Source organism: Anopheles stephensi, chromosome 3, assembly GCF_013141755.1.
Source record: "Anopheles stephensi strain Indian chromosome 3, UCI_ANSTEP_V1.0, whole genome shotgun sequence".
NCBI classification, from domain to species: Eukaryota; Metazoa; Arthropoda; class Insecta; order Diptera; family Culicidae; genus Anopheles; species Anopheles stephensi.
Window position 1 is genome coordinate 9,537,155 of NC_050203.1, and position 20,694 is coordinate 9,557,848.

At 47.7% G+C, this 20,694-nt stretch overlaps 2 protein-coding genes across 27 annotated transcripts in view; both read left to right on the plus strand.

The window, feature by feature from the left end:
- LOC118513057 (protein alan shepard) overlaps window positions 1–10,811 on the plus strand; it is a 191,341-nt gene extending 180,530 nt beyond the window's left edge. For all 21 annotated transcript variants that reach the window (XM_036058388.1, XM_036058385.1, XM_036058389.1 and 18 more), the window contains one exon: window positions 21–10,811. In XM_036058388.1, the coding sequence (XP_035914281.1) occupies window positions 21–191 (171 nt within the window). In that variant the 3' untranslated portion in view covers window positions 192–10,811. The remainder of the gene's footprint in view (window positions 1–20) is intronic.
- Window positions 10,812–11,734: 923 nt separating this feature from the next.
- LOC118513054 (large proline-rich protein BAG6) lies at window positions 11,735–18,433 on the plus strand. Of its 6 annotated transcripts, none has more exons than XM_036058363.1 (12): window positions 11,735–11,873; window positions 12,251–12,405; window positions 12,485–12,826; window positions 12,890–13,804; window positions 13,880–14,393; window positions 14,717–14,860; window positions 15,048–15,546; window positions 15,629–15,798; window positions 15,903–16,090; window positions 16,165–16,674; window positions 16,755–17,114; window positions 17,174–18,433. In XM_036058363.1, exons 2-12 carry the CDS (start codon window positions 12,343–12,345, stop codon window positions 17,639–17,641), a joined length of 4,173 nt encoding a protein of 1,390 aa, XP_035914256.1. In that variant the 5' UTR covers window positions 11,735–11,873; window positions 12,251–12,342; the 3' UTR covers window positions 17,642–18,433. The 6 variants fall into 6 exon arrangements, with proteins under 6 accessions (XP_035914256.1, XP_035914257.1, XP_035914259.1 ...); XM_036058364.1 differs by having other exon boundaries at window positions 13,880–14,288; XM_036058366.1 differs by having other exon boundaries at window positions 13,880–14,210.
- The last annotated feature ends 2,261 nt before the right edge of the window (window positions 18,434–20,694 follow it).

Consider the following 20,694-nt stretch of genomic DNA (forward strand, 5'->3'; position numbering starts at 1 on the left):
ACCGCTTCCTTCCATTTTAGCCAATCTTATCTCTCCCGCAGCAGCAGTACATCAGCCCAACCTATCCGTACTATCCGACCCATCCGGCGTCGGTCATCCACACGCTGCAGATGGGCGATACGGAACAGGCGAGCACGGCCGCCTCGCCGGACGAAGCATACACCACGCAGTATCAGCACGCTCCGAAGTAGATCTTTACCAGCACCGAGCAGCGATCACACCCGGAAGAGCCAGCCAGCCTTCCCGTAGCCAAGACACACCGCCACCATCACCACCACGACACACCCATCACACCACCTTTGCGAAGCTGAAAACAACATGAACGTGTGCAGCAACACACCATCCCGAACGATGATCGTGATCTCTGTCCTGTGGAGTCACGGTACTGTTTTCTTCCCCTAAAACACACGAAGCGAAGCGAATGCGAACGAGAGGCAGAAGTGTGGAGTTTGCTTACAAGTCGGTCAGCGGATCGATAGGGAAGATGGCGTATCATTTCCAGGAAATGATAATAGCAGACGAGGCCGACATATACATCACGCTCTTGAACTTAGAATAGTACGCGTAGCATGCAGTCGAACGAGCTCGCAATACCAAAACGATGTGCACGAACCGGATGCGGAAGGGTAGGCCAAAACTGAATTAAGATACCTCAAACTCTGACCGCTTGACGGAATATGGATGGGATGGGAGATCCGTAAGCGAACCGGCAAACCATGGTTTGAATATTGTCAGGAAGGAAAGGACACGAAAGCCTCACGCGAACGATTAACTCGACTCGAACACGAACACACACACACTGACTGATGAACTGTGGCCCACTGTTTGCCGTTTTGTGTTTTGCTTTTTGGACTGTACTAAGAAGACTTTCCTCGTGGAAGCTGCCATAAGCTGTTGGTCTCGATCGCTTGAGGCCACGATTCTTGTGAGGTATGAGGCATTTTGTGAGATCTCCTCAGTCGAAGGATGAGCATGAGAAACAGCACACACACATGGATCCTTCTTTATGGATCATCCACAGAAGGGCGGACGGCTTGAAGATATTTGAAAAAACCGTTACACTCTTCGCATCCGGAAACTGAGCCGACTGTGCTTTTGAGCTTCCCTGTTAAGAAACCCGGGAGCAGGAAGTTCCCTGCCGCCTTTTCCACCTTTCAATAGCAAACACAGGTGGAGATGTGTGTGTGTGTATGTGCGTTTTTGTATTGGTAACTTGGTTCTCGATGCTCCTGCGGGTTGCTCCGCGTGCTGACGTGTGCTGACGAGCGCGAGCTCGATTTTTAGTAGAGTTAATTTTAATTTATTGTTTTCCGTTTTTTTTTCTTTTTCGTTTGTTTTCCATTCCGGGAAAATGTGTTTATTTTTTTTTTTGTTTCCTGTTTTGTCTTTGTTAAGTTAAACAACAACAAAAAAATCACACACACACACACGTGGGCAGTGTGGGAATGGGGAGAGGGGGGAAATAAAAAGCATGTGGTAGGGTAAGCGAGGAACGATAAAGTGGGGATAATATGGGGCGCCAGCAGCAGCAGCGGATAAAGGTGAAGATAGAGCCCGCGAGCTCACGATGCTCGAAAGTAGGCAAATGAAGGAATGCAGGTTGAAGTAGCAGCACGATCGGTAGAGTAGAGCGTGAGCGGGATGGGAAAGCTGAAAGCGTAAGAAACTAGTTTATATTTTAGCGTCGTAGAACGAAATGATGATGATGATGGGTTGATTGATTGAGATGATCACCGAGCAAAAAAAACTGATGGCGAGAAACAACCGAATCGATGCTGAACTCGATGTTGAAAAGCAAAGTTTTGGGTCGCAAAAAAGGGATGCAAATCCAACGAAGCAAAACACACGCAAAACTCGAAAGCAGTAAGCTCCAGCGAGAGAGAGAGAGGGAGAGAGTCCACGGATTGATTGGCGCCCCATCAGCATGGTATGTGCTGCTAGCTTGATAAGATTAGCTTTTTAGAGTGTTTAGTACGTTAAGTAGGATTTTTCGAAGGATCCTCCCCTCCCTTTATGAGGATCAACCGCTGACGAGGCGCGATGTGCTCACCTTTTGTGCGCATTGGTTCCAGTTTTTTCCTTTTTCTTTTTTTTTTTTGTTGGTTATGTTTTTCTTCACCACCCCCACCACCCCTTTTTGTGCTTCAAACGTTCAAACTGTCAACCTCCTAAAGGTGGGAGCTATTGGGACATTTTGATGAAGCTTTGTTGTTTCTCCGATACATTTCTTCCGTAGCCTCACACAACCTTTTTGGTTCTTCATTTCTGTTGAACAACTCTTGATATTGGTTTCTCTCTCTCTCTCTCTCTCTTTCTCTCTCAATATCTCTTTCTCCTTCTGTTTTGTCCTTGGTGTGATTGTGATAAGTGCATAACGAGAAACCGTTCTTAGGAGGGAAACATTGTGAATCTAAGCCTAGCGCCAGGGAGCTAACGCAGAACGAGCTGCGATTTATTGCGAGAGTAAAAACTTCCAATTTCTACATTTTGTTCACATCCGATAGTTTTTTTTTTCTTCTTATCCGTGCACCGCGTTTTTTCCTCGTTTTTTTCGGTTGCGTAGGGAAGCCAGGCAACCTCCCCTTTTTGCCCTCAAATTTTGAACAGTACGATGCAAGTTGTGAGCGAATTTGCGGATAGGCGCGCTTCAACACAAATCGAAAATAGGAAAAACCAGCGAAAAATGCAAACACAAACAAGAAAACAACCGGATGCGGATAATAAACGAGATCATGAGTAGAATCGAGACCGAACGAACAGCCGCGGACCGAGCCGAGAAGCTTAGGGAGAAAATTAATGAGAAAATGGAGACTCCGATGATGGACGGTTTTTCAGTTTTGTTTGGTGAGTTTTTATTTCCATTATTCAACTGCATTTGTGCATACACAATATCACATTTCTATTGATTTTTACACGTTTCGAGCAGATTCGTTTTAATGAAGTAAGTTTTTTCTTTGGTTTACATTTTTATACTTTTCCTTTACTTTTTTCATATATGTTTTCACCTTTTTTGTTGTCTTTTTCAGTTTGATTTCTCTAAACTTCCTCGACACACGTGAGATGCAATTTGGAGAAATTGGGCCGGATAAGAAAATATAAATTGTGCCTTTTTATCACAATTTGTCATTACACAGTCAGTCAGTCAGTCAGTAGTTGCAAGAAGAGGAAGGAAAATGCTGTTTTCTCCAACAGCAACAAAATCTAAAAGTGAGCCAAAAATCGTGTAAAGTGGGGTAAAAGATACGAAAAATCATTCGAGACAAATAACAACTAACAGATAATACAAGAAAGCTAATACGACAAATAGAAGCGACAAGAGAAAAGCACAACAACAATAACGTGAAACGTGTTAAGCGGCACGAGCACCTAACGAAAGAAGAAAGCTGGCTACAAAAACCACAGCAACAACCAAAAAGAAAAGAGATGGAAGAGAAGAGAGAGAGAAAAAACCCATACAGAAGTAACAATACTTTTCTACACAAATATTTTTGAAAATCCCTTTTTCCAGTTGTTGAATTTTCATTGAAACATTGAAACAAAACGAAAAAACTAAACACGAAAAACGTAAGAAGAGTGGAGCAGCTGCCCAGTTTACAACAATACAAATATAAAAAAAATGCATATTACGAGAGGCAAAGGAACTGAGGAAAAGTAAAGAAGAACACACGACTTAACGCAAAGAGATAAAAAAACACACTCACGAAAAAGTAAAGGAAGGATATCTAACTGTCGAAAATTACTCAAAGAAAAGGTATTGCAAACGACGAGAAGCAAATTCAAATATGAAGGAAAAAATCGATCACGTTGGAAGGATAAAAACAGCCGAGAAGAAGCTACACCATCACCATCACACAAACACACACACATCCAAGCGTTCCTAGTGTGTTTTAGTGTGGCACCGAAATGAACTGTACTAAATCATAACCAGCTTTATGGAGAGCGAGAAAAAAATGCACGCCCGGGGGACAAAATTATAGCCCAAAAAGCCACAGCAAATCCCCCCAAAAACGATGGCTTAGGAGAACAGCAAAGATAAATATGGAATATTATGCTTATTTATAGAACACTCACGAGAGGATACTTCTGCCTGCCTGATGCGGTTGCCCACGGGTGGCCCACCATATTCCTTTTGTTCATCGATCGGATTGGTGGGTCACCGGTGCGAGAGAGAGATAGAAAAACCGTAAGCTATGTGATAATATGTTTCAATGCTGTGATACAAAGTAAATAGTCTCGCCCCGCTCCCATTTATGCTCGTTTTACCCCCAAAACCTAACGATTAGTTTAGTAGCACTTTTGCTTATTTACATTAAACCATAATTACTCCCTTCGAAGAACTGCTAGTGAAATTGTTTGAAAGCGCAAACGTAAATCACGTATCGGCTCTTAATTTTTCGTTTCTCGCATCTACATTCCATCGTAGAGGATCGTTAGTTTAATAACTATACACGGATATATATATCTAGCTATACAAACACAAACACCGGTAAAGAAGACTGATCGTCGTCAGCGTACGCTTGCGTTCGTACACTCACACTAACAAACGATCATTTTGCTGCATCGCAAAAGCGAAGCTCGGATAAGCCTTGGGTCGAGGGTCGAATAAGAGGTCGAATAGCGGACCGGCTATTTTTTTTTTTTGTTGCTTATTCCTCTATCCTAAAATGAACAATACTGTTTGCTGATACGTATTAACACTGCTGATGCAAAAGTGTAAAGCTGTCTGAGGCTGGATGAACTTATAGGAAACACGATCATTTCTTATGCCTACTTGATTTTTCAAACCAACACTTTTCAATCTAAAAAAAGCCATTTATGCAATTTAGTACAATCGTTTCGGGGTGCATACAGAAACAAACTAGGATCGTTCCGCTGTACAGGAGTGTGAGTGTGTGTGTATAGGTGGATAAAAGCAAAGACTATTATTTTAACACATTTCGTTCTATTTGCTACCTTATGACGAAACACTGTATACAATAATATAATTAAACACAAGAAAAAACTCCGTTCAGAAATGATCGGATAGATCGATCGATGCGCGGACGCCATTTTGAAATCCTTCAAACAGGTAGACACTAGCAGTAGCACTAGTAGGCGTTGAGTTAGATGTGTTGTCCGCCGTGGAGTGTTGCACACAGGCGTGTTGTTGACAGGAAATAGCAAAAGGACGCCATGCGTGTGCGTGTGTGTATTTAAAGATCAAAGTGAGCTGTGTACGTGTGTAGGTAGTCGAGTGTGTTTAGTCGTTCGTAAACAAACAAAATCCTTGAATGATCGTCGGAGAAAACCGCTGTTGAGTGTGTAAACTGTGTAATTAGGTAGACGTGTATGTGTTGGTGTAATTAGAGAAGCAAAAGAGAGAGAGAGAGAGAGAGAGAGAGAGAGAGAGAGTGGGAGCGAGAGAAAACGCGAACAACTTACTTCCATGTGCTACCTCTCGTCAAGACGAACGAGTCGACACGAGAGAACGTAGATCCTTCACACTCCTCCATCTAGTGCGTTTGTGTTTAGAGTCGGAACGTTTAGTCTCAACCGGACATACGAAAGCTCACCAATGGCGGTAACGTGAGAGATCATGTGTTAGAATAGTACTGATTAGTAGCATTCTTCCAGCAAGGGGAAGGAAAAAACCACAAAATAGCGGACAAAATGGCAACTAAAAAGGTGAGCAAAACATGACACAAACTGACACGAATCATAATCAAATCAATAGCGCTCTGATTTATTCACAGCAGGCTGTTCTGCTGTCGGCATCATCCCCGGAATCGCAAAAAGAAAAATCTAGAGACATGCAACTGCATTGCAGAATAGTAGAGACAGCGCATACAAACAGACCGAAAAAAACACATACATACAAAAAGAGAGAGAGAGAATTATAGAGAGCAGTGGCACGGTTTCTTGCACGGTGATTTTTTCGAACCATTTTTACCTTTTACCTTTTAATGCAAACAAAAGGGCAAATAGGGAACGGTGAACGGTATAGGCCGGGAGACGGAGGGGTGGGGGCGCGGAAGGGTCAGCAAGGAGGAGAAGAGGAAGGATCACCGCAGTTATGCACGCCAGGTTACAAATTTTCCAACAAGAGGACCCACACACACACACGCATGTGTGTCTGTGTGGTGTTGCTCGTGTGTGTGTGTGTTTGTGAGCCCACCACCACTCTATTGTAGAGGATGTTGCCAACAGACACACAGCAACATAGCAACAGCAGCAGTAGTAGCAACAACCGCAGTAGTAGTCGCTTCAGTCGAGCTAGTCGATGACGGGCGACGGACGACGGTTCCGTCGTGGGTTTTTGTGGTTTTTTGACTTTTTATTAGCACCACGCGCTAGACGAGAGAACAGGGAACGGCGTAGTAGAAATCGTAGTGCAAAAAAAAACGCCAGGCTAGGACAAAGCAAAGCAACCGAACGCGGGGAGGAGGAGAGTTCATAGTAGTGTAGTGTAGCGTATTTGTCATTAAGCGTGTGTGTGTGTAATGTTTGTGTGTAGCACAACACATCCGAGGTAGACGTTGATGCCTAGAGAGAGAGAAAGTACTAAAAAGGTACTAGTACTACTAAGAGAGAATTTCTGACAGCTGTCAAATGACAGCCAGATGACAGGTGTCATCACAACAACACTTTTCCCTGACGTTTGTCAGTCAGTTAGATTAGTTTGTTTTTCAACTTCGTTTTAGTATTTTTTGTTCTTCTCCTAGCCCCACTAGATGGCGCTACTTAGCAATGGGTGTGTGTGTATCTGTGTGCGTCTGATAAAGCTAGTATCATTGACAGTAAGTAGTAGTATTTTGGGGTGGAGGACAAACCCTATTGAACGTACTGCGTGTGTAGCGCAACAGTTGTTGTTATTGATCCAATTTTGTGGTTGTGGAGCGTGTTAGCCGGCTGACGACGTGTAAGTGTAAGAATGTTTACCCTTCCTTCTTGCTCGAATTTAATTACCAAAAGAGAGAGAAAAAAAATCAAAATTTAATTACCTTTTTTTAATTTTAATGTTTAGAACAATTTGGGTTATAATTCTATTAAAAATCAATTCATTGCCATCTATCATTACGTACACGTTGTGTAATTATTTAAAGAGAAAAATTGTTTCAACATGAAAAGTGTAAAAACCCATTGAACAAACTACTACATGAAAGCGAAAAACAAAACAACGCTAAGAGAAAAGATGCGAAAGACAAATGTTTTACAAACTCCAAAAAGGAAACACAGAAATGAAAACCAAACGAACGTAAAACAAACAAAACAATATAAAAAGAATGAAGACGGCTAGTTTATAGGAGAAGAAAGGCAAATAGGAAAAACGAAAGTTACAAAAACGAAACCGGAAGACAAAAAGAGCTGTCTAGCAAGGTAAACCAACCATAGTAAAATGGTGTAAAGAAGAAAACCTGAGACAGCAAAAAAAAAACCCGCAAACTGTCGTGTAGAATAGGAAGACTCAAACCAAATCCACTGGAAAGTTACGGAAAAGGGAGGCTAGTAGTGTGTGTGTGCAGCAAGCAAGCGAGCAGCCAGATAGTGAATAGCGCGTGTAAAATGGATTAAGTAGCTGAAATGAAACGAAAAAACGGATGCAACCGCGTGTGTAGTAGTTTTACTAGGCTTAAGCAGGAAGAATAAGATGGGGGGAAAAAGCGGAGAAAGAAAAACAAAATGGAAAACTCTTAGGCGTATTTATAGAGGCGGATGTAAAGTTTAAGGGTCGCGAGCTGGAACGAATGAAGGCATCGGCATCGGGTTGGCAAGCGCTCGTACACGCTACTACACGCACATCCAAGCAATGGCAGCATACAGGTGGGCTTTAAAGCAAGTGCCTACTTGTTTAAAACGATGCGTGGTGTTAGATATAACAACAGTATTGTGTGTTTTATCAAGATCACCTATTGTCTTAAACATGGGGGCACTTGTTTTATTGTCTGAAATTGAGGGTATGTATGTGCCCAATGCATGTGACTGTGTGTGACTGTATGCGTATGTGTACAAACGCACGTTCTTTGGAATGAGAAAAAATGTCCTCCGCGGACATTGCACGCACGGCATAGGATTAACAAAAGATGACAAAAAAAATGAAATGAAATTTTTGCTAGTTTTTAAGGAACATATTTAGGGTAAAAAATTGTTTAGAATTTAAAGAAACACACACACATACACACACTGTTGTGGACAAGGGGACACTAAGGACAGACAGAAACCCCTAAACTAAATGTAGTAGAGAAAACGCAGGAAAACAGGTTTGATAAACGCTTTTCCCCCACACTCTCCGGAACAGTTTCAAACGAGTTACAGTTCGATTTCTTTACCAAAAAAAAAGCTTTCCTTATAAAAAAGGTTTTAGTTTTGCTAAAACAATTTTATCAGTTTTGAATGCTGCTGCTTCTTCTGCTTCTTCGGCCCGCCTGTGTGTAGCTTGGACGTAGAGAATTGAGAAAAATAATATTTAAAGCAAGGGGGGGGCGATGTACATGATAGGGTAAAAAAAAGCGGGGGGTGAGAGAGGAAAATAAGAAAATTCGAAGCGGGAAACTAACTGTTTGCTTGTGTTGGTAAGCTTTTTTGCAACAAATTGTTTGGGTTTTCCAAATGTGTAAAGCGCAAAATGAAATGTTAGTTATTAGAAGCAAGAGAGAGAGCGAGAGAGAGAGAGAGAGAGAGAGAGAGAATAAGTGGAATTAATTGCAATAGAAAAAAACAAGCAAGACGATGTTAAAACGAGAGGAGGATAAGCGAAAAGGATAGAAGATGGAGAAAGAAAAACACACACCCAATCACACACGACACTTGAAAACGATAGTAAGCCTCAACAATCGTAATTCTTCCTGCAAACAAACAAACAAAAAATGCAGTCGCGCGTGGAAAACAAAGACACAGTTGAAAGTAAACGAAATCAGGAATTTTTCATACACAATGACGCCGATGAGAGAGAGAGAAGCAAAATGGCCGCCACACGGATAGCACACACACTCACACACAAACAGAAAACTCATGAGAAGAAGAGGTGAATCAGAAGAGAGGAGAAAGAATTTTCCCACACGGTATCGTTTTCCTCATCCAACAAAATGGCGATCGCAGCATGCTGTGCGTTTACGAACACATGCACCAAGTTGTTCGAACACTTTCGAGAACATTTGCTTTGAAGGCAACAAACACAAACACAACCAACACACACACATTGTATTAGAGGAAAAAAGGAGGAAATTTAAATGCGAACGGGGCTTCCACCTTCGGTTCTGTTTTATAACATGACAAAAAAAACAAGATGGCGGCGCCGGTGTTGGTGTTACCAGCGAAATGTGTGGGGCGAAACAGGAAATTTGTGTACTAGTGTCAAACCCGTCGTTTTCCAAACCATTCCATCTAATATCGTATGCTTTTCTGCTTCTAGTTTTTCGTTACACACACACACACAGGCACACCGAGACAGACAGACAGGCTTACAGCAACAGCAAGAAAAAAGAAGCATACACACATTTGGAAACACATCGGACCTGATTGTGCTTTGGCGAGATGCACTATTTTTTGTTCCACTTTCGGGCTTCCGGATCGGATGTAGAAAGGAAAATGGGAAGAAACATAAGAAACTGGTGCAATGTGTTCTGCATGCTAAATGCCATTAGAATTCACCACCAACACACTAGAAACACACACACACACACCTTTACATGCATTAGAATGCGCGAGAAGCACTGCGCAACAGGAAGCGACGTGTGGACGTAAGGATCATCCATCCCCACGTGCAGATGGATGGAGCTGAAAACTTTTTTTTTTTGGTTATTATTTTCGAATCGCTTAGTACGTAAGGATGTTACATGAAAGTAGTAGCCGTATAGGAACAGATGTGCGCCAGATGCAGTCCGTCTGCGGTAACGTTAGATGATTGACGACAGGCCGCACGAAATCGAGAAACATGCTCACGGACGGCACAGAAAGTTGCAAATGTCGGCTTAGAAATGAAAAAATAAATAAAGCAAATACGCTGGGAAAAACGTGCAATGGCTGGAGGATGGGTAAGCATATAAGAATATTAAAACTGATTTACAAGAGCAAGTGTGTTCTAGCGACTAGAAGCCGGTCGTACGGCGAGACGAGATTAGATACGAGCGCGGAAGCAGAAGCAGAAAGCTAACACTAAAGATGGCAAACCAGCTCACCGAAAGACGGAAGCGGGTGAGTAAAGATTGACAAAAACAAACAAAAAATGGTAGTAGTGACACACATGAAAAATCCCTTAAACGTTAAGATGTTAGTAGCAGCAGCCGGCAGAAGCTAGCGGACATCACGCCTACTGTTGTAAGCGCGCGATGCGTAGTTGAAAACTGATGGCAGAAAGAAGCAAACGAAAACGGAGAGAGAGCAAACAAAAAATCGAAACAGAAAAATTGAACTAAACACTCAAACCCAAAAAAATGAAATAAATCACAACAAAAAGCAAAAAAAAAACGAAATGGTAGTAGACAACAAACAAACAAAAAATGCAGATTGAAACGTTGTAGCCTGTAAGAATGGTGGTGTTGAAAGTGACGGAGGCGATTGTGCAGCAGCAGCGAAAGACAAGCAGAAGGAAAGGGGGAAAACAAATGAAAATTTAAAAACGGAAAGAAAGAAAAAAACCTTTAGCTTCTAAGTGAAACCCGGAGAGGACAAACCCAATGACAGCGCAGACTCACGCACACTCAGAAAAAAACACAGAAATCTAGCTTTTAAGAGGTAAACAAAAAGAAAAACAAACAAACAAGAAAAAAATGAAGCTGAAAATATGTGGAATGAGTAAAATTTGCGGCACGGAATAAAAGGAGAAAGTAAATGGTCACACGGGGTTGGTGTTTTAATTGTTATGTGTTTTTGGTTTTTGCTTTTCCACATTAAGCTTAACTTACTTTAAATTTATGTTTTTATCTCATAAATAGCCTTTCTAGTAAATACATACGAAATTTCAACAGCAATTCGTTGCACAATCAAACTGCATTGCACAACCGCCAACGGAACCCTACAAATGTCGGCTGCCTGGTTCCATTCGAAGCGAAGCGCCCATTTATAGCTACTGGTTCTGTACTTCAACCGTAATTTCGGAATGTTTATTGTGTGTTCGTTACTTTCCACAGACCAGAACGGAATGCTTTTTTATCACTTCATTTTGGAACATTTTCTACGCACAGTTCTATTTCTCTTCATAATAAAAACAAATGCAAAACAGTAAAAAATACAACTTTTATAAACGTCGTAACTGGCTCCGATTGCTAAACCCTGCCATGTACCAGCTGTCACTTTGCGAAACAAAAAGAACAAGAAGTGTCTGTCAGCAGCAGCAGCAGCAGCAGCAGCGAACGGAGGAAAAAGCGAAAAGAAGCGGAGCAAAAATATCGGAATATTCTCGAGAGCGGCGAATATTTAGCTGAATCGTAATAATCGCAAAGTTGTGTGTTCCGTTCCGGTTTCGTGCACCGCCGGTTTCGCACCGTGAATCGTTGTGAGTGAAATACGGCCGTTCCTCGTCATCGCAGTAGTCCCCCCCCGTTTACGGATCCGTCTACGTCGCCGGATTCACCACACATTCACACACAGCCGACCACCAGGGAGCGCCCACCCGTGTGTGTGCGGGGAATGTATTTGCTGCGTCCGTTTGCTGTCTGAGCTGATCGATACTAGTACACGGGGCTGTGGGTTCCCTTCTTGCGATTAGAAAGCGTCTCGGTTAGTGCGAAGAAAACAGGCAAATAGTAGCCTCCCGTCGGAGCAACACCCGTGAACGAAAGACACACGGGATTGATGTGCAGAAGAAACGGCTGGAACAACGGCTCGTGCGCGTAAGGTGGCGATCCAGACGTGGGAAAAAGAGGTGTCTGCAGAGAAGAGGGTGTCGAGGTGCGAAGGTGCGTATATGCTGTTTTCAGTTTTTCCAATCGCCAACAGCAATTACAACGACAATTGCTGACGCTCTGACACGGTAAAATCATATGTCAGCCACATAGCTTAATCTCTCACCCCAATCGGGGAGACTGCACCGTCATAACATTTGCCGTGTTTGACGTATTTATGACCACCGGATCACGACGGTGTGCTACTGCTGCTGCATGCTGGGATGATGTCGGGGTGCGCGTCATCTAATTTTCTCTCCTCCGTGTGCCGCAGCATAGTAGGCTGGATGGAGTGCTGCAATGGCTGCTGCGATACCCAAAGATTTTCTTCCTTTGCCACGGATTTAACGGGTATATTTCATCAGAACTTTCACTCTCTGCTACCGTTTCAGTGAGGAAAAGTCGTGTGACCGCTAGAGCGCCGCGTACGGTAAAGCTGGAGTTTTAGAGGAAACCATATCGTCACAGACAAAACAACAACAAAATGATAAATTTAAAAGTGAAAACACTCGACTCACAGAACCATGACTTCACGGTCGATGAGGAGGTAAGCTTGCCACGGTTCCGGTTCCCAAAAGCCTTAATCCTACATTCCGATCTCTTTTTCACTCGGTTCCATTTTCTAGATCACCGTGCGTCAGTTTAAGGAACAGATCGCGGAAAAGATCAGCGTTTCGGTGGAGCTTCAGCGTCTCATCTACTGTGGCCGCGTACTGTCCGACGATATTCCGCTGAAGGATTACGATCTGAACGGGAAGGTGGTCCATCTGGTGCAGCGTGCCCCACCATCGGCACGGGGCGCTAGTCTCAGCAGCACGGAAGCGGGTGGCCGCGATGAAGCGTCGCGTGCGTCGAGACGGTCGCGTAGCAGCGACAATGCGTCACGCAACATCTTTCCCAGCCTGGACGAGCTGAACACGATGTACTTCGGTTCGATGACGTCGATACCGCTCAACATGACGGCAACCGTGAGCCACATTTGCATTTAAAATCCGTCGTTTCCTTCGATTTACGATCCTTTCCATCCGCAGAACGTCACCCAAATTCCGTCGGTTGGATCGTCGTCGACGCTGTGCAACAATCGCATTACCGTCGCCCGGCACATGCTGGACTGTGCGGACAGCATACTGAGCTATCTGGAGAATCCGGCCCGCGGGCTTAACTACAGCGCGATGGACTTCCTCTCGCAGCAAACGATGGAGTCGACCGTGTTCGAGGTGGGCATATCGGCCGTCGGCGATGTGGACATACCGCACAACCAGGTGCAGAGCTTTGTGAACGCGTTCCAGGGCGCGGTGAGTGCGGCCCTGCGCCAGAACGGTATGTCCAACCTGACGGTACAGCAGCCGGATGGGTTGAACGGTTCGGTGCAGGTGTTCGGAACCGTGCCCGACTTTGCCGTCCTCACGCCACCGAACACAAGCGCCACGGCTACGCCGGCTCACGAAGGGTCGGGTGCTTCGTCCACTACCAACAGTGGCAGTAGCGGCAATAGCACGAGCAGCAGCAGCAGCAGCAGCAGCAGCAGCAATGGTGGAAGTTCCAGCAGTCCAAGCGCATCGTCCAGCTCGTCGGAAACGAGCGCCGAAAGCCGGCGCCAGGTGCGGTCCGGCCCGTTAAACACGCAAACCACCAGCACGCAAACGCTCGGCGAGGTGGTGCAGCAGATGCGCTCGGTCCAGCGCCGCATGGAACCGTTCCTGCAGCAGTACTACGACATCCTGCAGGACGATCCGTCGTTCGAGGAGTCGGACACGGTCGGGCGGGAAAATGCGCAGCGTGTGTTTGACCGCGTGTCGGAAGCGATGCACTACATTTCGCACGCCCAGCACGCCATCAGCGACCTCATGCTGGATCTGCAGATGGCAACACCGCGCCATCTGTGCTGTCGGCCGATTCTGGTCGAGCAGAACGCGTACGTCAGTTCCGGCTTAACAGCGATGCCAGTACGTGTATGCAGTTTTTATCTTTAGAAAGTAAGATCGTTGACACAATCTCTCTCTCTCTCTCGCTCCTAATAGCACATCAACTTGGCCAACTTGCTACGCAATCACATCAATGTAAACAACAACAACAACAACAACAACCCGGAAGTGGGCAACAACAACATCCACGCGCAGCTCATCAATCTAGGCATCACGGCCCAGCCGGCCTTCTTCACTGGTCCTGCTGGTCCTGCTGGTGCTGCCGGTCCTGCTGGTGCTACCGGTGCTGGAACGGGCTCAATGCGTCCACCCACAGCACCATCTGCAACACCGACAGGAGCGACAACCCAACCATCGACAACAGCAGCAGCATCGGCAGCATCGGCAGCGACCACTACGACGGCACAGTCCCGACCGCCGAACCTAGGTCAGTCTCAGAACAGACCACCTAGCGTCGTACCTGGTGCTGGTGGTGGTGGTGTTGGTGTTGGTGGTGTTGGACGAGGTAACAATAACATAGTCACCTCCGTGTACATACCCCTGTACGACCTGAACAGCGTCCGGCGGGTGCAAAATGTCCTCGGCGAGCTGCAACCACCGGTGGCGGCAGGTTAGCGTTCTCGCGTTTTCGTTGGCGGACGGGTTTCCCGAACTATCCGTCTGTGTGTGTGTGTTTTTGTTGGTGTGCATCTACTAACACAGCCACAGAGCATTGGTGCTGGTCCACCACATGGATGACGCTTCTCAACAACATCCCTCGCTTAACTTCAGCTCGAGACTGGAGCTTCTTGGATCTCCTGCTTTCCCTTCTTCAACGTCCGCTCAACATAACTACATTTGTTTCGCAGCTCATTCACCTTCCCATACGCGCACACACCCAAACACACGACACATCCATACATATTGCATTGCTTTCGTACCCTCCTCTTCTAGGTTGGCGTGACAGTCCGGTTATCATAATGCAGGACGTGCGGCATCGAAGGGCCCCACGGACAGCCTCGGCCGATGGCCGTTTGCAGCCGCCATCCGCGACTGGCGCAACCCGCAATCGTCCGACGGCTACCACCACTACTAACTGTACGTGTTTCGTTCAAATACTACCCCCTCCGCTCATTACCTCCATTCCCTCCATTCGTTTTGCGTAGGATTAGGACGTAATCTAACAGGCTCTCGCTCTCTATGATTTAAACACCTCAAGAAGGAACCCGGGGAGCTCGCATTCACTCTTCGCACTGTGCTTTTTCTTCTGCTTGTTTCCGTACAGCGGGCACGAACAACAACAACAACAACAACGGTAGCGGTGGTGGCAACAATGCACCGGGCGCTGGTGCACCTAACACCGCCACCCAGAACGCGCAAATCCAGATGGCCCGACTGATACAGGCAGTCGTGAACGCCGCACCCATTCACACCGACATCCACGTGCAGATCAACACGGGCAGTGGAAATGAGGGAGGCAACGCGGGGAATGGGCCCACGGCCGGTACAGCAAACCGTGCCAGCACAACGGCTCAGACGGAAACGAGTACGGGAAGCGGTGCGACGCCCGCCACAACCACCGCCAGCAACGGCCGCGGTGAGAATGTGCTGCACGGCTATCCACGCTTTGCCACCGTCACGCTGCCGACCACGTCCACCCAGACGCGCTCTACCTCCCGTCCGCACGTGCACAGCATTCCGCCCTCGCAGCTGGGCGGAGGAGCCGGCGGACAGATACGCAATCTGCGCCCGATGGCGGCCAGCATTTTGAACACGTTCGATCGGTAAGCGGGTCGGCGGAAGATCAAGCTTTGTCGGGGAAAATCTAATCGGCGGGATCTATTTTCTCTCTCTCGCGTGATCTAGATTTTTGCCCTGCAACAGTCATCATATCCGGGACAATAGTGGAACGAACGGTGAGCGATCGAACGATGGTACGCCGAATCGTACCGGGTCCGGCGATACGGCCAACACACCGAACGCAGCTGGACCGCCGGGTGCCGAGGGGTCGGATACGGTTCCGATGCAGGATGATGGTAAGATCGGACAGGACGTCTGGGCAGGACGACGTTCCGGTGTACGATGTGTAGGACCTTTCCTCTATTAACTGTCTCTCTCTCTCTCGCTCATACATAAACAGGACGTGCAGCAGCAGCAGCTTCCTCGGTACGGATCAGCATGTTTGGCACCCAGTTCACGCTGGCCGACCTACAGAACGGTGTACCGAACCCCAACACACTGAACCGCATCCGCGACTCGCTGCGTACGTACATCAACCGGACGCTGTTTGCCGATCGTACCACCGTTGACGATCAGGTCGTACGTGAGGTAAGTGCCCCGGCTCCCATTTCCTGTGCCTTCTTGCCTATCACCGTATCAATCTTCCCCCCCCCAAAACACAGGCCTGTGAAACCGTCATCGAACGCATGACACCGCTGCTCGCACCGCTGGCGGAACACGACCGGCCGGAGTACGATACGCGCGCCTCGTTGTTTAACCTGTTTCGCAACACGTTCCGCACGTTCATCAATCTCGTACGGGAGGACAGCTCGTCCCAGTTCGGCATACGGCTGATGCGCGCACTGATCCTGTTCCTGCGCCGCGCGTTCATGATAATGCACCGGGGCGTCGGCCGGTTCTACGCGCAAACGTTCGTGTTGGGTCTGTTGGAGGGTGCGCTGCGCCAGCAGAACATCCCGGAGGTGGAGCGAATCGTGCGGCTGATCGAACCGATACTGGAGTACAATTTTAACACCGCCGCCCGGCACGACATGTACGACGTGCAGCAGTTTCTAGTCATCCGGCAGCCGGCCGCCCCGGGCACGGCGACGGCGGACAGCAGCATCGCCACGGAAAGCCGTTCGTCCAGCATGTCTTCCAGTACCGGCACGTCCGGTCAGCGGGAAGCTAGCGTAAGTGGGGTAGCGTTAGTAGGCGCGCGTTGGCATCTGCACTCGAGCGTAACTCTCTCTCTCTCTCTGTTCCGCTTTAGCCCATGGACGTGGATGAGCTGGAGAGTATGTCCACGCCGGAACTCGTGTCGGATATTGCCGAAATATCGATCTCCATCGAGCCACCGGCAATGAGCGTCGATCCGTGTTCCTCATCACAGCCGGACGCACCACCCGTCACGGCGGGCAGTGAAGCAAGCAAACCGGACGCTCCGGAAGTGGGTTTCGGTGGCCTTACGGGTACCGTGTTAGATTTGGCCAATCGACCCGTTCCGCCACGGCCGGCCGGTGACGATGAAGAGCTGCCGACGGTTGAGTTTGACGCCGAATCCTGGCACCGACACTTCCCGTCCAACTGGTTACCGATCATTACGCGCGATCTTGGCAGGCAGCGGCGACAGGTAAGCCGCGTAACCGTTTTCCCTTCCCGTCTCAAACTGTCTTCCATTTGCCTCCGCAGAGCCCACAGGCACCGTTCTCCGATGCGTACATTTCGGGCATGTCGTCCAAGCGCCGGAAGCTGCTGTCGGAAACGAAACCACCGAGCGACGTCCATTCGCTGATAGCGGACGGGGTACGGCGCGCGTTCACCGGCACGGGAGCCATCCCTTCCGTCACGGCAGCACCGGTTGCCGGCACCAATGCCGCCGGCAATACGCGAAGGCCAACCGGCGGCCAACCGGGATCGTCCTCTTCGGTCGCCGCACCAGGGACAAGCACGGGGGCGGGCTCGAGCAGCAGCGGTACCGCCGGCACACACAACCTGTTCCGCACACTGGACGAGGTGGCCAACACCATTGCGAACGATGGCGCGCTGCAGATGTCGTACTGCGATGCGATGAAGGCGAGCATACGCGACCGGTTGGCAAAGGACACGGATTACGATGCCATGCGGTTCCCGAACTGTTCCAAGTACTTTGAAAAGTAGTCGCAACACACACACACAGCTGGAACGTCGCAGGCAATTAGATTGAGAGATGGACAGACAAATTTAATTCCTTTCCCTTTGTCTTTTACTTGAGTTTGGAGGCAATTTTAAGCCGCTGAAGGTTCACCAGCACCATCTGTTCCGTTTTGAGTGCAGCCCCGGAGTCGTACCCGGATTACTACTTACACCCCACGGCTAACACAAAACGGAACAGCGATAGTGTGAGTGAGAGAGATGGGATGTCTACGTATGTGTGTTGGAAGAGAGGACGCAGCTTTAAGCGAGCAGTGGACGAGCAACGTATATGTCGTAGGTCCCCGCGGTCGGTCCGGCAAAGGTCGGTGTAAGGTAATCAATCAATCGAGACAAATTGTGATTTATGATGGCGCGCGCGCCCTACCACCCCTCAGTGACCACTCGCCCAATCTCCGCAGATGTTGGCGGAGCGCTGTCATTGAATCCTTTCGTGTAATGTAAGTGTTCGTTCGTTCGGGTTTCGTTTCATTTTGGATTTCCAGCAACATACCGCCCAGACCGCCACTCGACTTTAGTTCACCGTTTAGGCTTTTGTGTTTCAGTCTGTGAGTTTACAGTGTTTCGTTACGGTTGGTTTGCGGCAAAAGAAGGGAAACGAAGGATTGCGCTTCCTCAGGAATGTAGGCACGGGGAAGCCCAGCATGTCCTTCTTCAAGGGAAAGAAGCAGGGCTGAGAAAGAAACATACACCTTATATACCTACTCAAGCTAATAGGAAGTTATAATAAATAAAGCTAGATTAAATGATAAACTCACAGTAGCGTTCAAAAACCGTACGAGTGCTACATCCGATTCACGTTCAAGGTCTCAAAACTGAGAGGAATAGTCGACCGACAGCAAAGATATCCAGCTGAAAGAAGGGCATACATCTCTGGATACATCTCTATCGGGACTTTAGAACCCTCGTTTGTGGTCTTAAAGACTCCATCAGGACTTCTCTTCTGCTTCTTCCTTGGCACTATATCATCGTAAGGGTTCGGACAGCCATTGCTGGCTTTCTGGTGACTTGCTGTTATCCGTAGCTGGATAGTCATTCCTGCCAGTCCTCCATCAAGACTTCTTCTTCTTCTTCCTTGGCACTACCAACCTCGAGAGGTCTCGGCCTACCAATTTCTGGCTTTCTGTGACTTGATTTTACCCGTAGCAAAGTAGTCTGCGCCTCTGCGTACGGGGAGGCAGGCTGGATGGGATTTGAACTCCGGTCCTGCCGTGTGGAAACCGGCGCCGTTATCGCCTCGGCTTCCGGACCGCCCCCATGACACTGGGTACAAAATATCAGACGAACGTCGGGATATGCCTACGGAAGTTAGGGTCTGTAGTATCTCTGGGTGAGTATACAATCTTAAACTGAGCTTAAACATTGCCAAAACAAAGTGCCGGATGATATTAGATCATAAAGTCATTACAGACGATCATGAAGCTAAGATGCTAGCCTCCCGTCCTGGATGATCAGGTCCTGTTTGGCGTATATATCTCATGATGGCTCTCGAGGAGTATGTAAAGCTTTGGAGCTATCCTCTAGGAGGAGGATGGATGCTGATGCTCTCACCATCTTCGACTATCGATAGCTATGTCGGAAGTCCTGGAAGAGAACATGGTCCTTGGATGGACAGACCTCGGACGAACGCTAACCTCGAGAAAGTTTAGGTCGTCTGAGCCTTTGGGAATAACTCAAACTTCCGAACGGTATCGAACACGGGGAGATTCCTGATATCAGATATCTTTGAGTTGAGCTCTTGTCCAACTAAGAAACTCCAGAATCGTTTCTTTTCTTGTAACCGCGCTGGCGTCTGTTTGTCTATTTTTGATCGATTATCCAAAATGCGCATCGAACCAGGCCCGTTGGCGATCGGCCGGCCACCGAATCGAAATAACGAACGCCAATCATTAACATGCCAACCGCAAAACGGAGAAGCTAGCTCCTTCCTTACACCACTTGAACACCGACGGAAGGAACCGAACCGACTCGAAATGCCAACGGTGATGACGTAATGGGGGGGGGGGGGAGGGGCGACCGTTCGATGTCCACCCCCCACCCCTCACGTCGTGCAGCGGAAAAGCATGTCAATGGTTTTCCATTCATGCTTTCGCCTTATCAAACCGGCTCGATCATGTGATCCGCGCGCGCCAACCAAACCGAAACGAAACGATTTTCCGCGCGTTCGTGCGCTCTCTTGCGCTGCGGAGGAATGTGCGGAATGTTAATTCCCATCCAGCGTGTTGCTGTGCCGTCTATCTGGACAGAGAGTACGACCAGTCAAACTTGAGCTTTGATTTAGGAACTTGTGTACAGAACCGTGCCGGGTCGCTGACGTACCAGGCTCAGGCGTGTCAAGTGCAGCTCATCGTTCAGAGGATCCAGTTGGAATGTACCGAACCGGCCCCGTCTCCCCTCTTTACTGAGCTGCTCGGCCACTCTGATTCACACGTGCGATTATCGGGTTGACTTCCCCCCAGATCACGTTGTGTGTGATATCGTAATGGTGTAAGGAGTGCTGTCGTCTCCATAATTTCGCCACCGACAATCGACAACCGAGGATTGCCGCCACACACATGCCCTATTTTTAGCCGGTTAATCAGCCATCTGCCGAACCCCGCGCACCCCCCATTCCCTCCCCATAGCGCACCACTAAACGGTGGCTAAAATTAAACTGATGGCCGGAGAGGACAGGATTAAATTTGGAAAATAGCGTGACCCAAGATGATTGAAAACAGAAAAAAAGAAGCAAGAAAGCATTCCAAGAATGACAAACATTTTTTCGGACGATTTTGGGAGGCCCTCCGACGCAGGAGGCCGGGGGGGGGGAGGGAATTCCGGATCCTTCTGTTTCGGTCGCCGGTTGGCGCCATCCCGGCTTTGCGATTGCGATGTTGTGACAGGTTTATGGGCTTATTTTGCTGTAGTACATATTTTCAGCTGGCCGGTTTCTGGCTGTGTGTGTGTGTGTGTGTGTGTGCGTTTTTTTTTTCTTTGCATCGAGATTTCTGGTTTTGTGAAGGTAGGGTGGGTCGCCGACG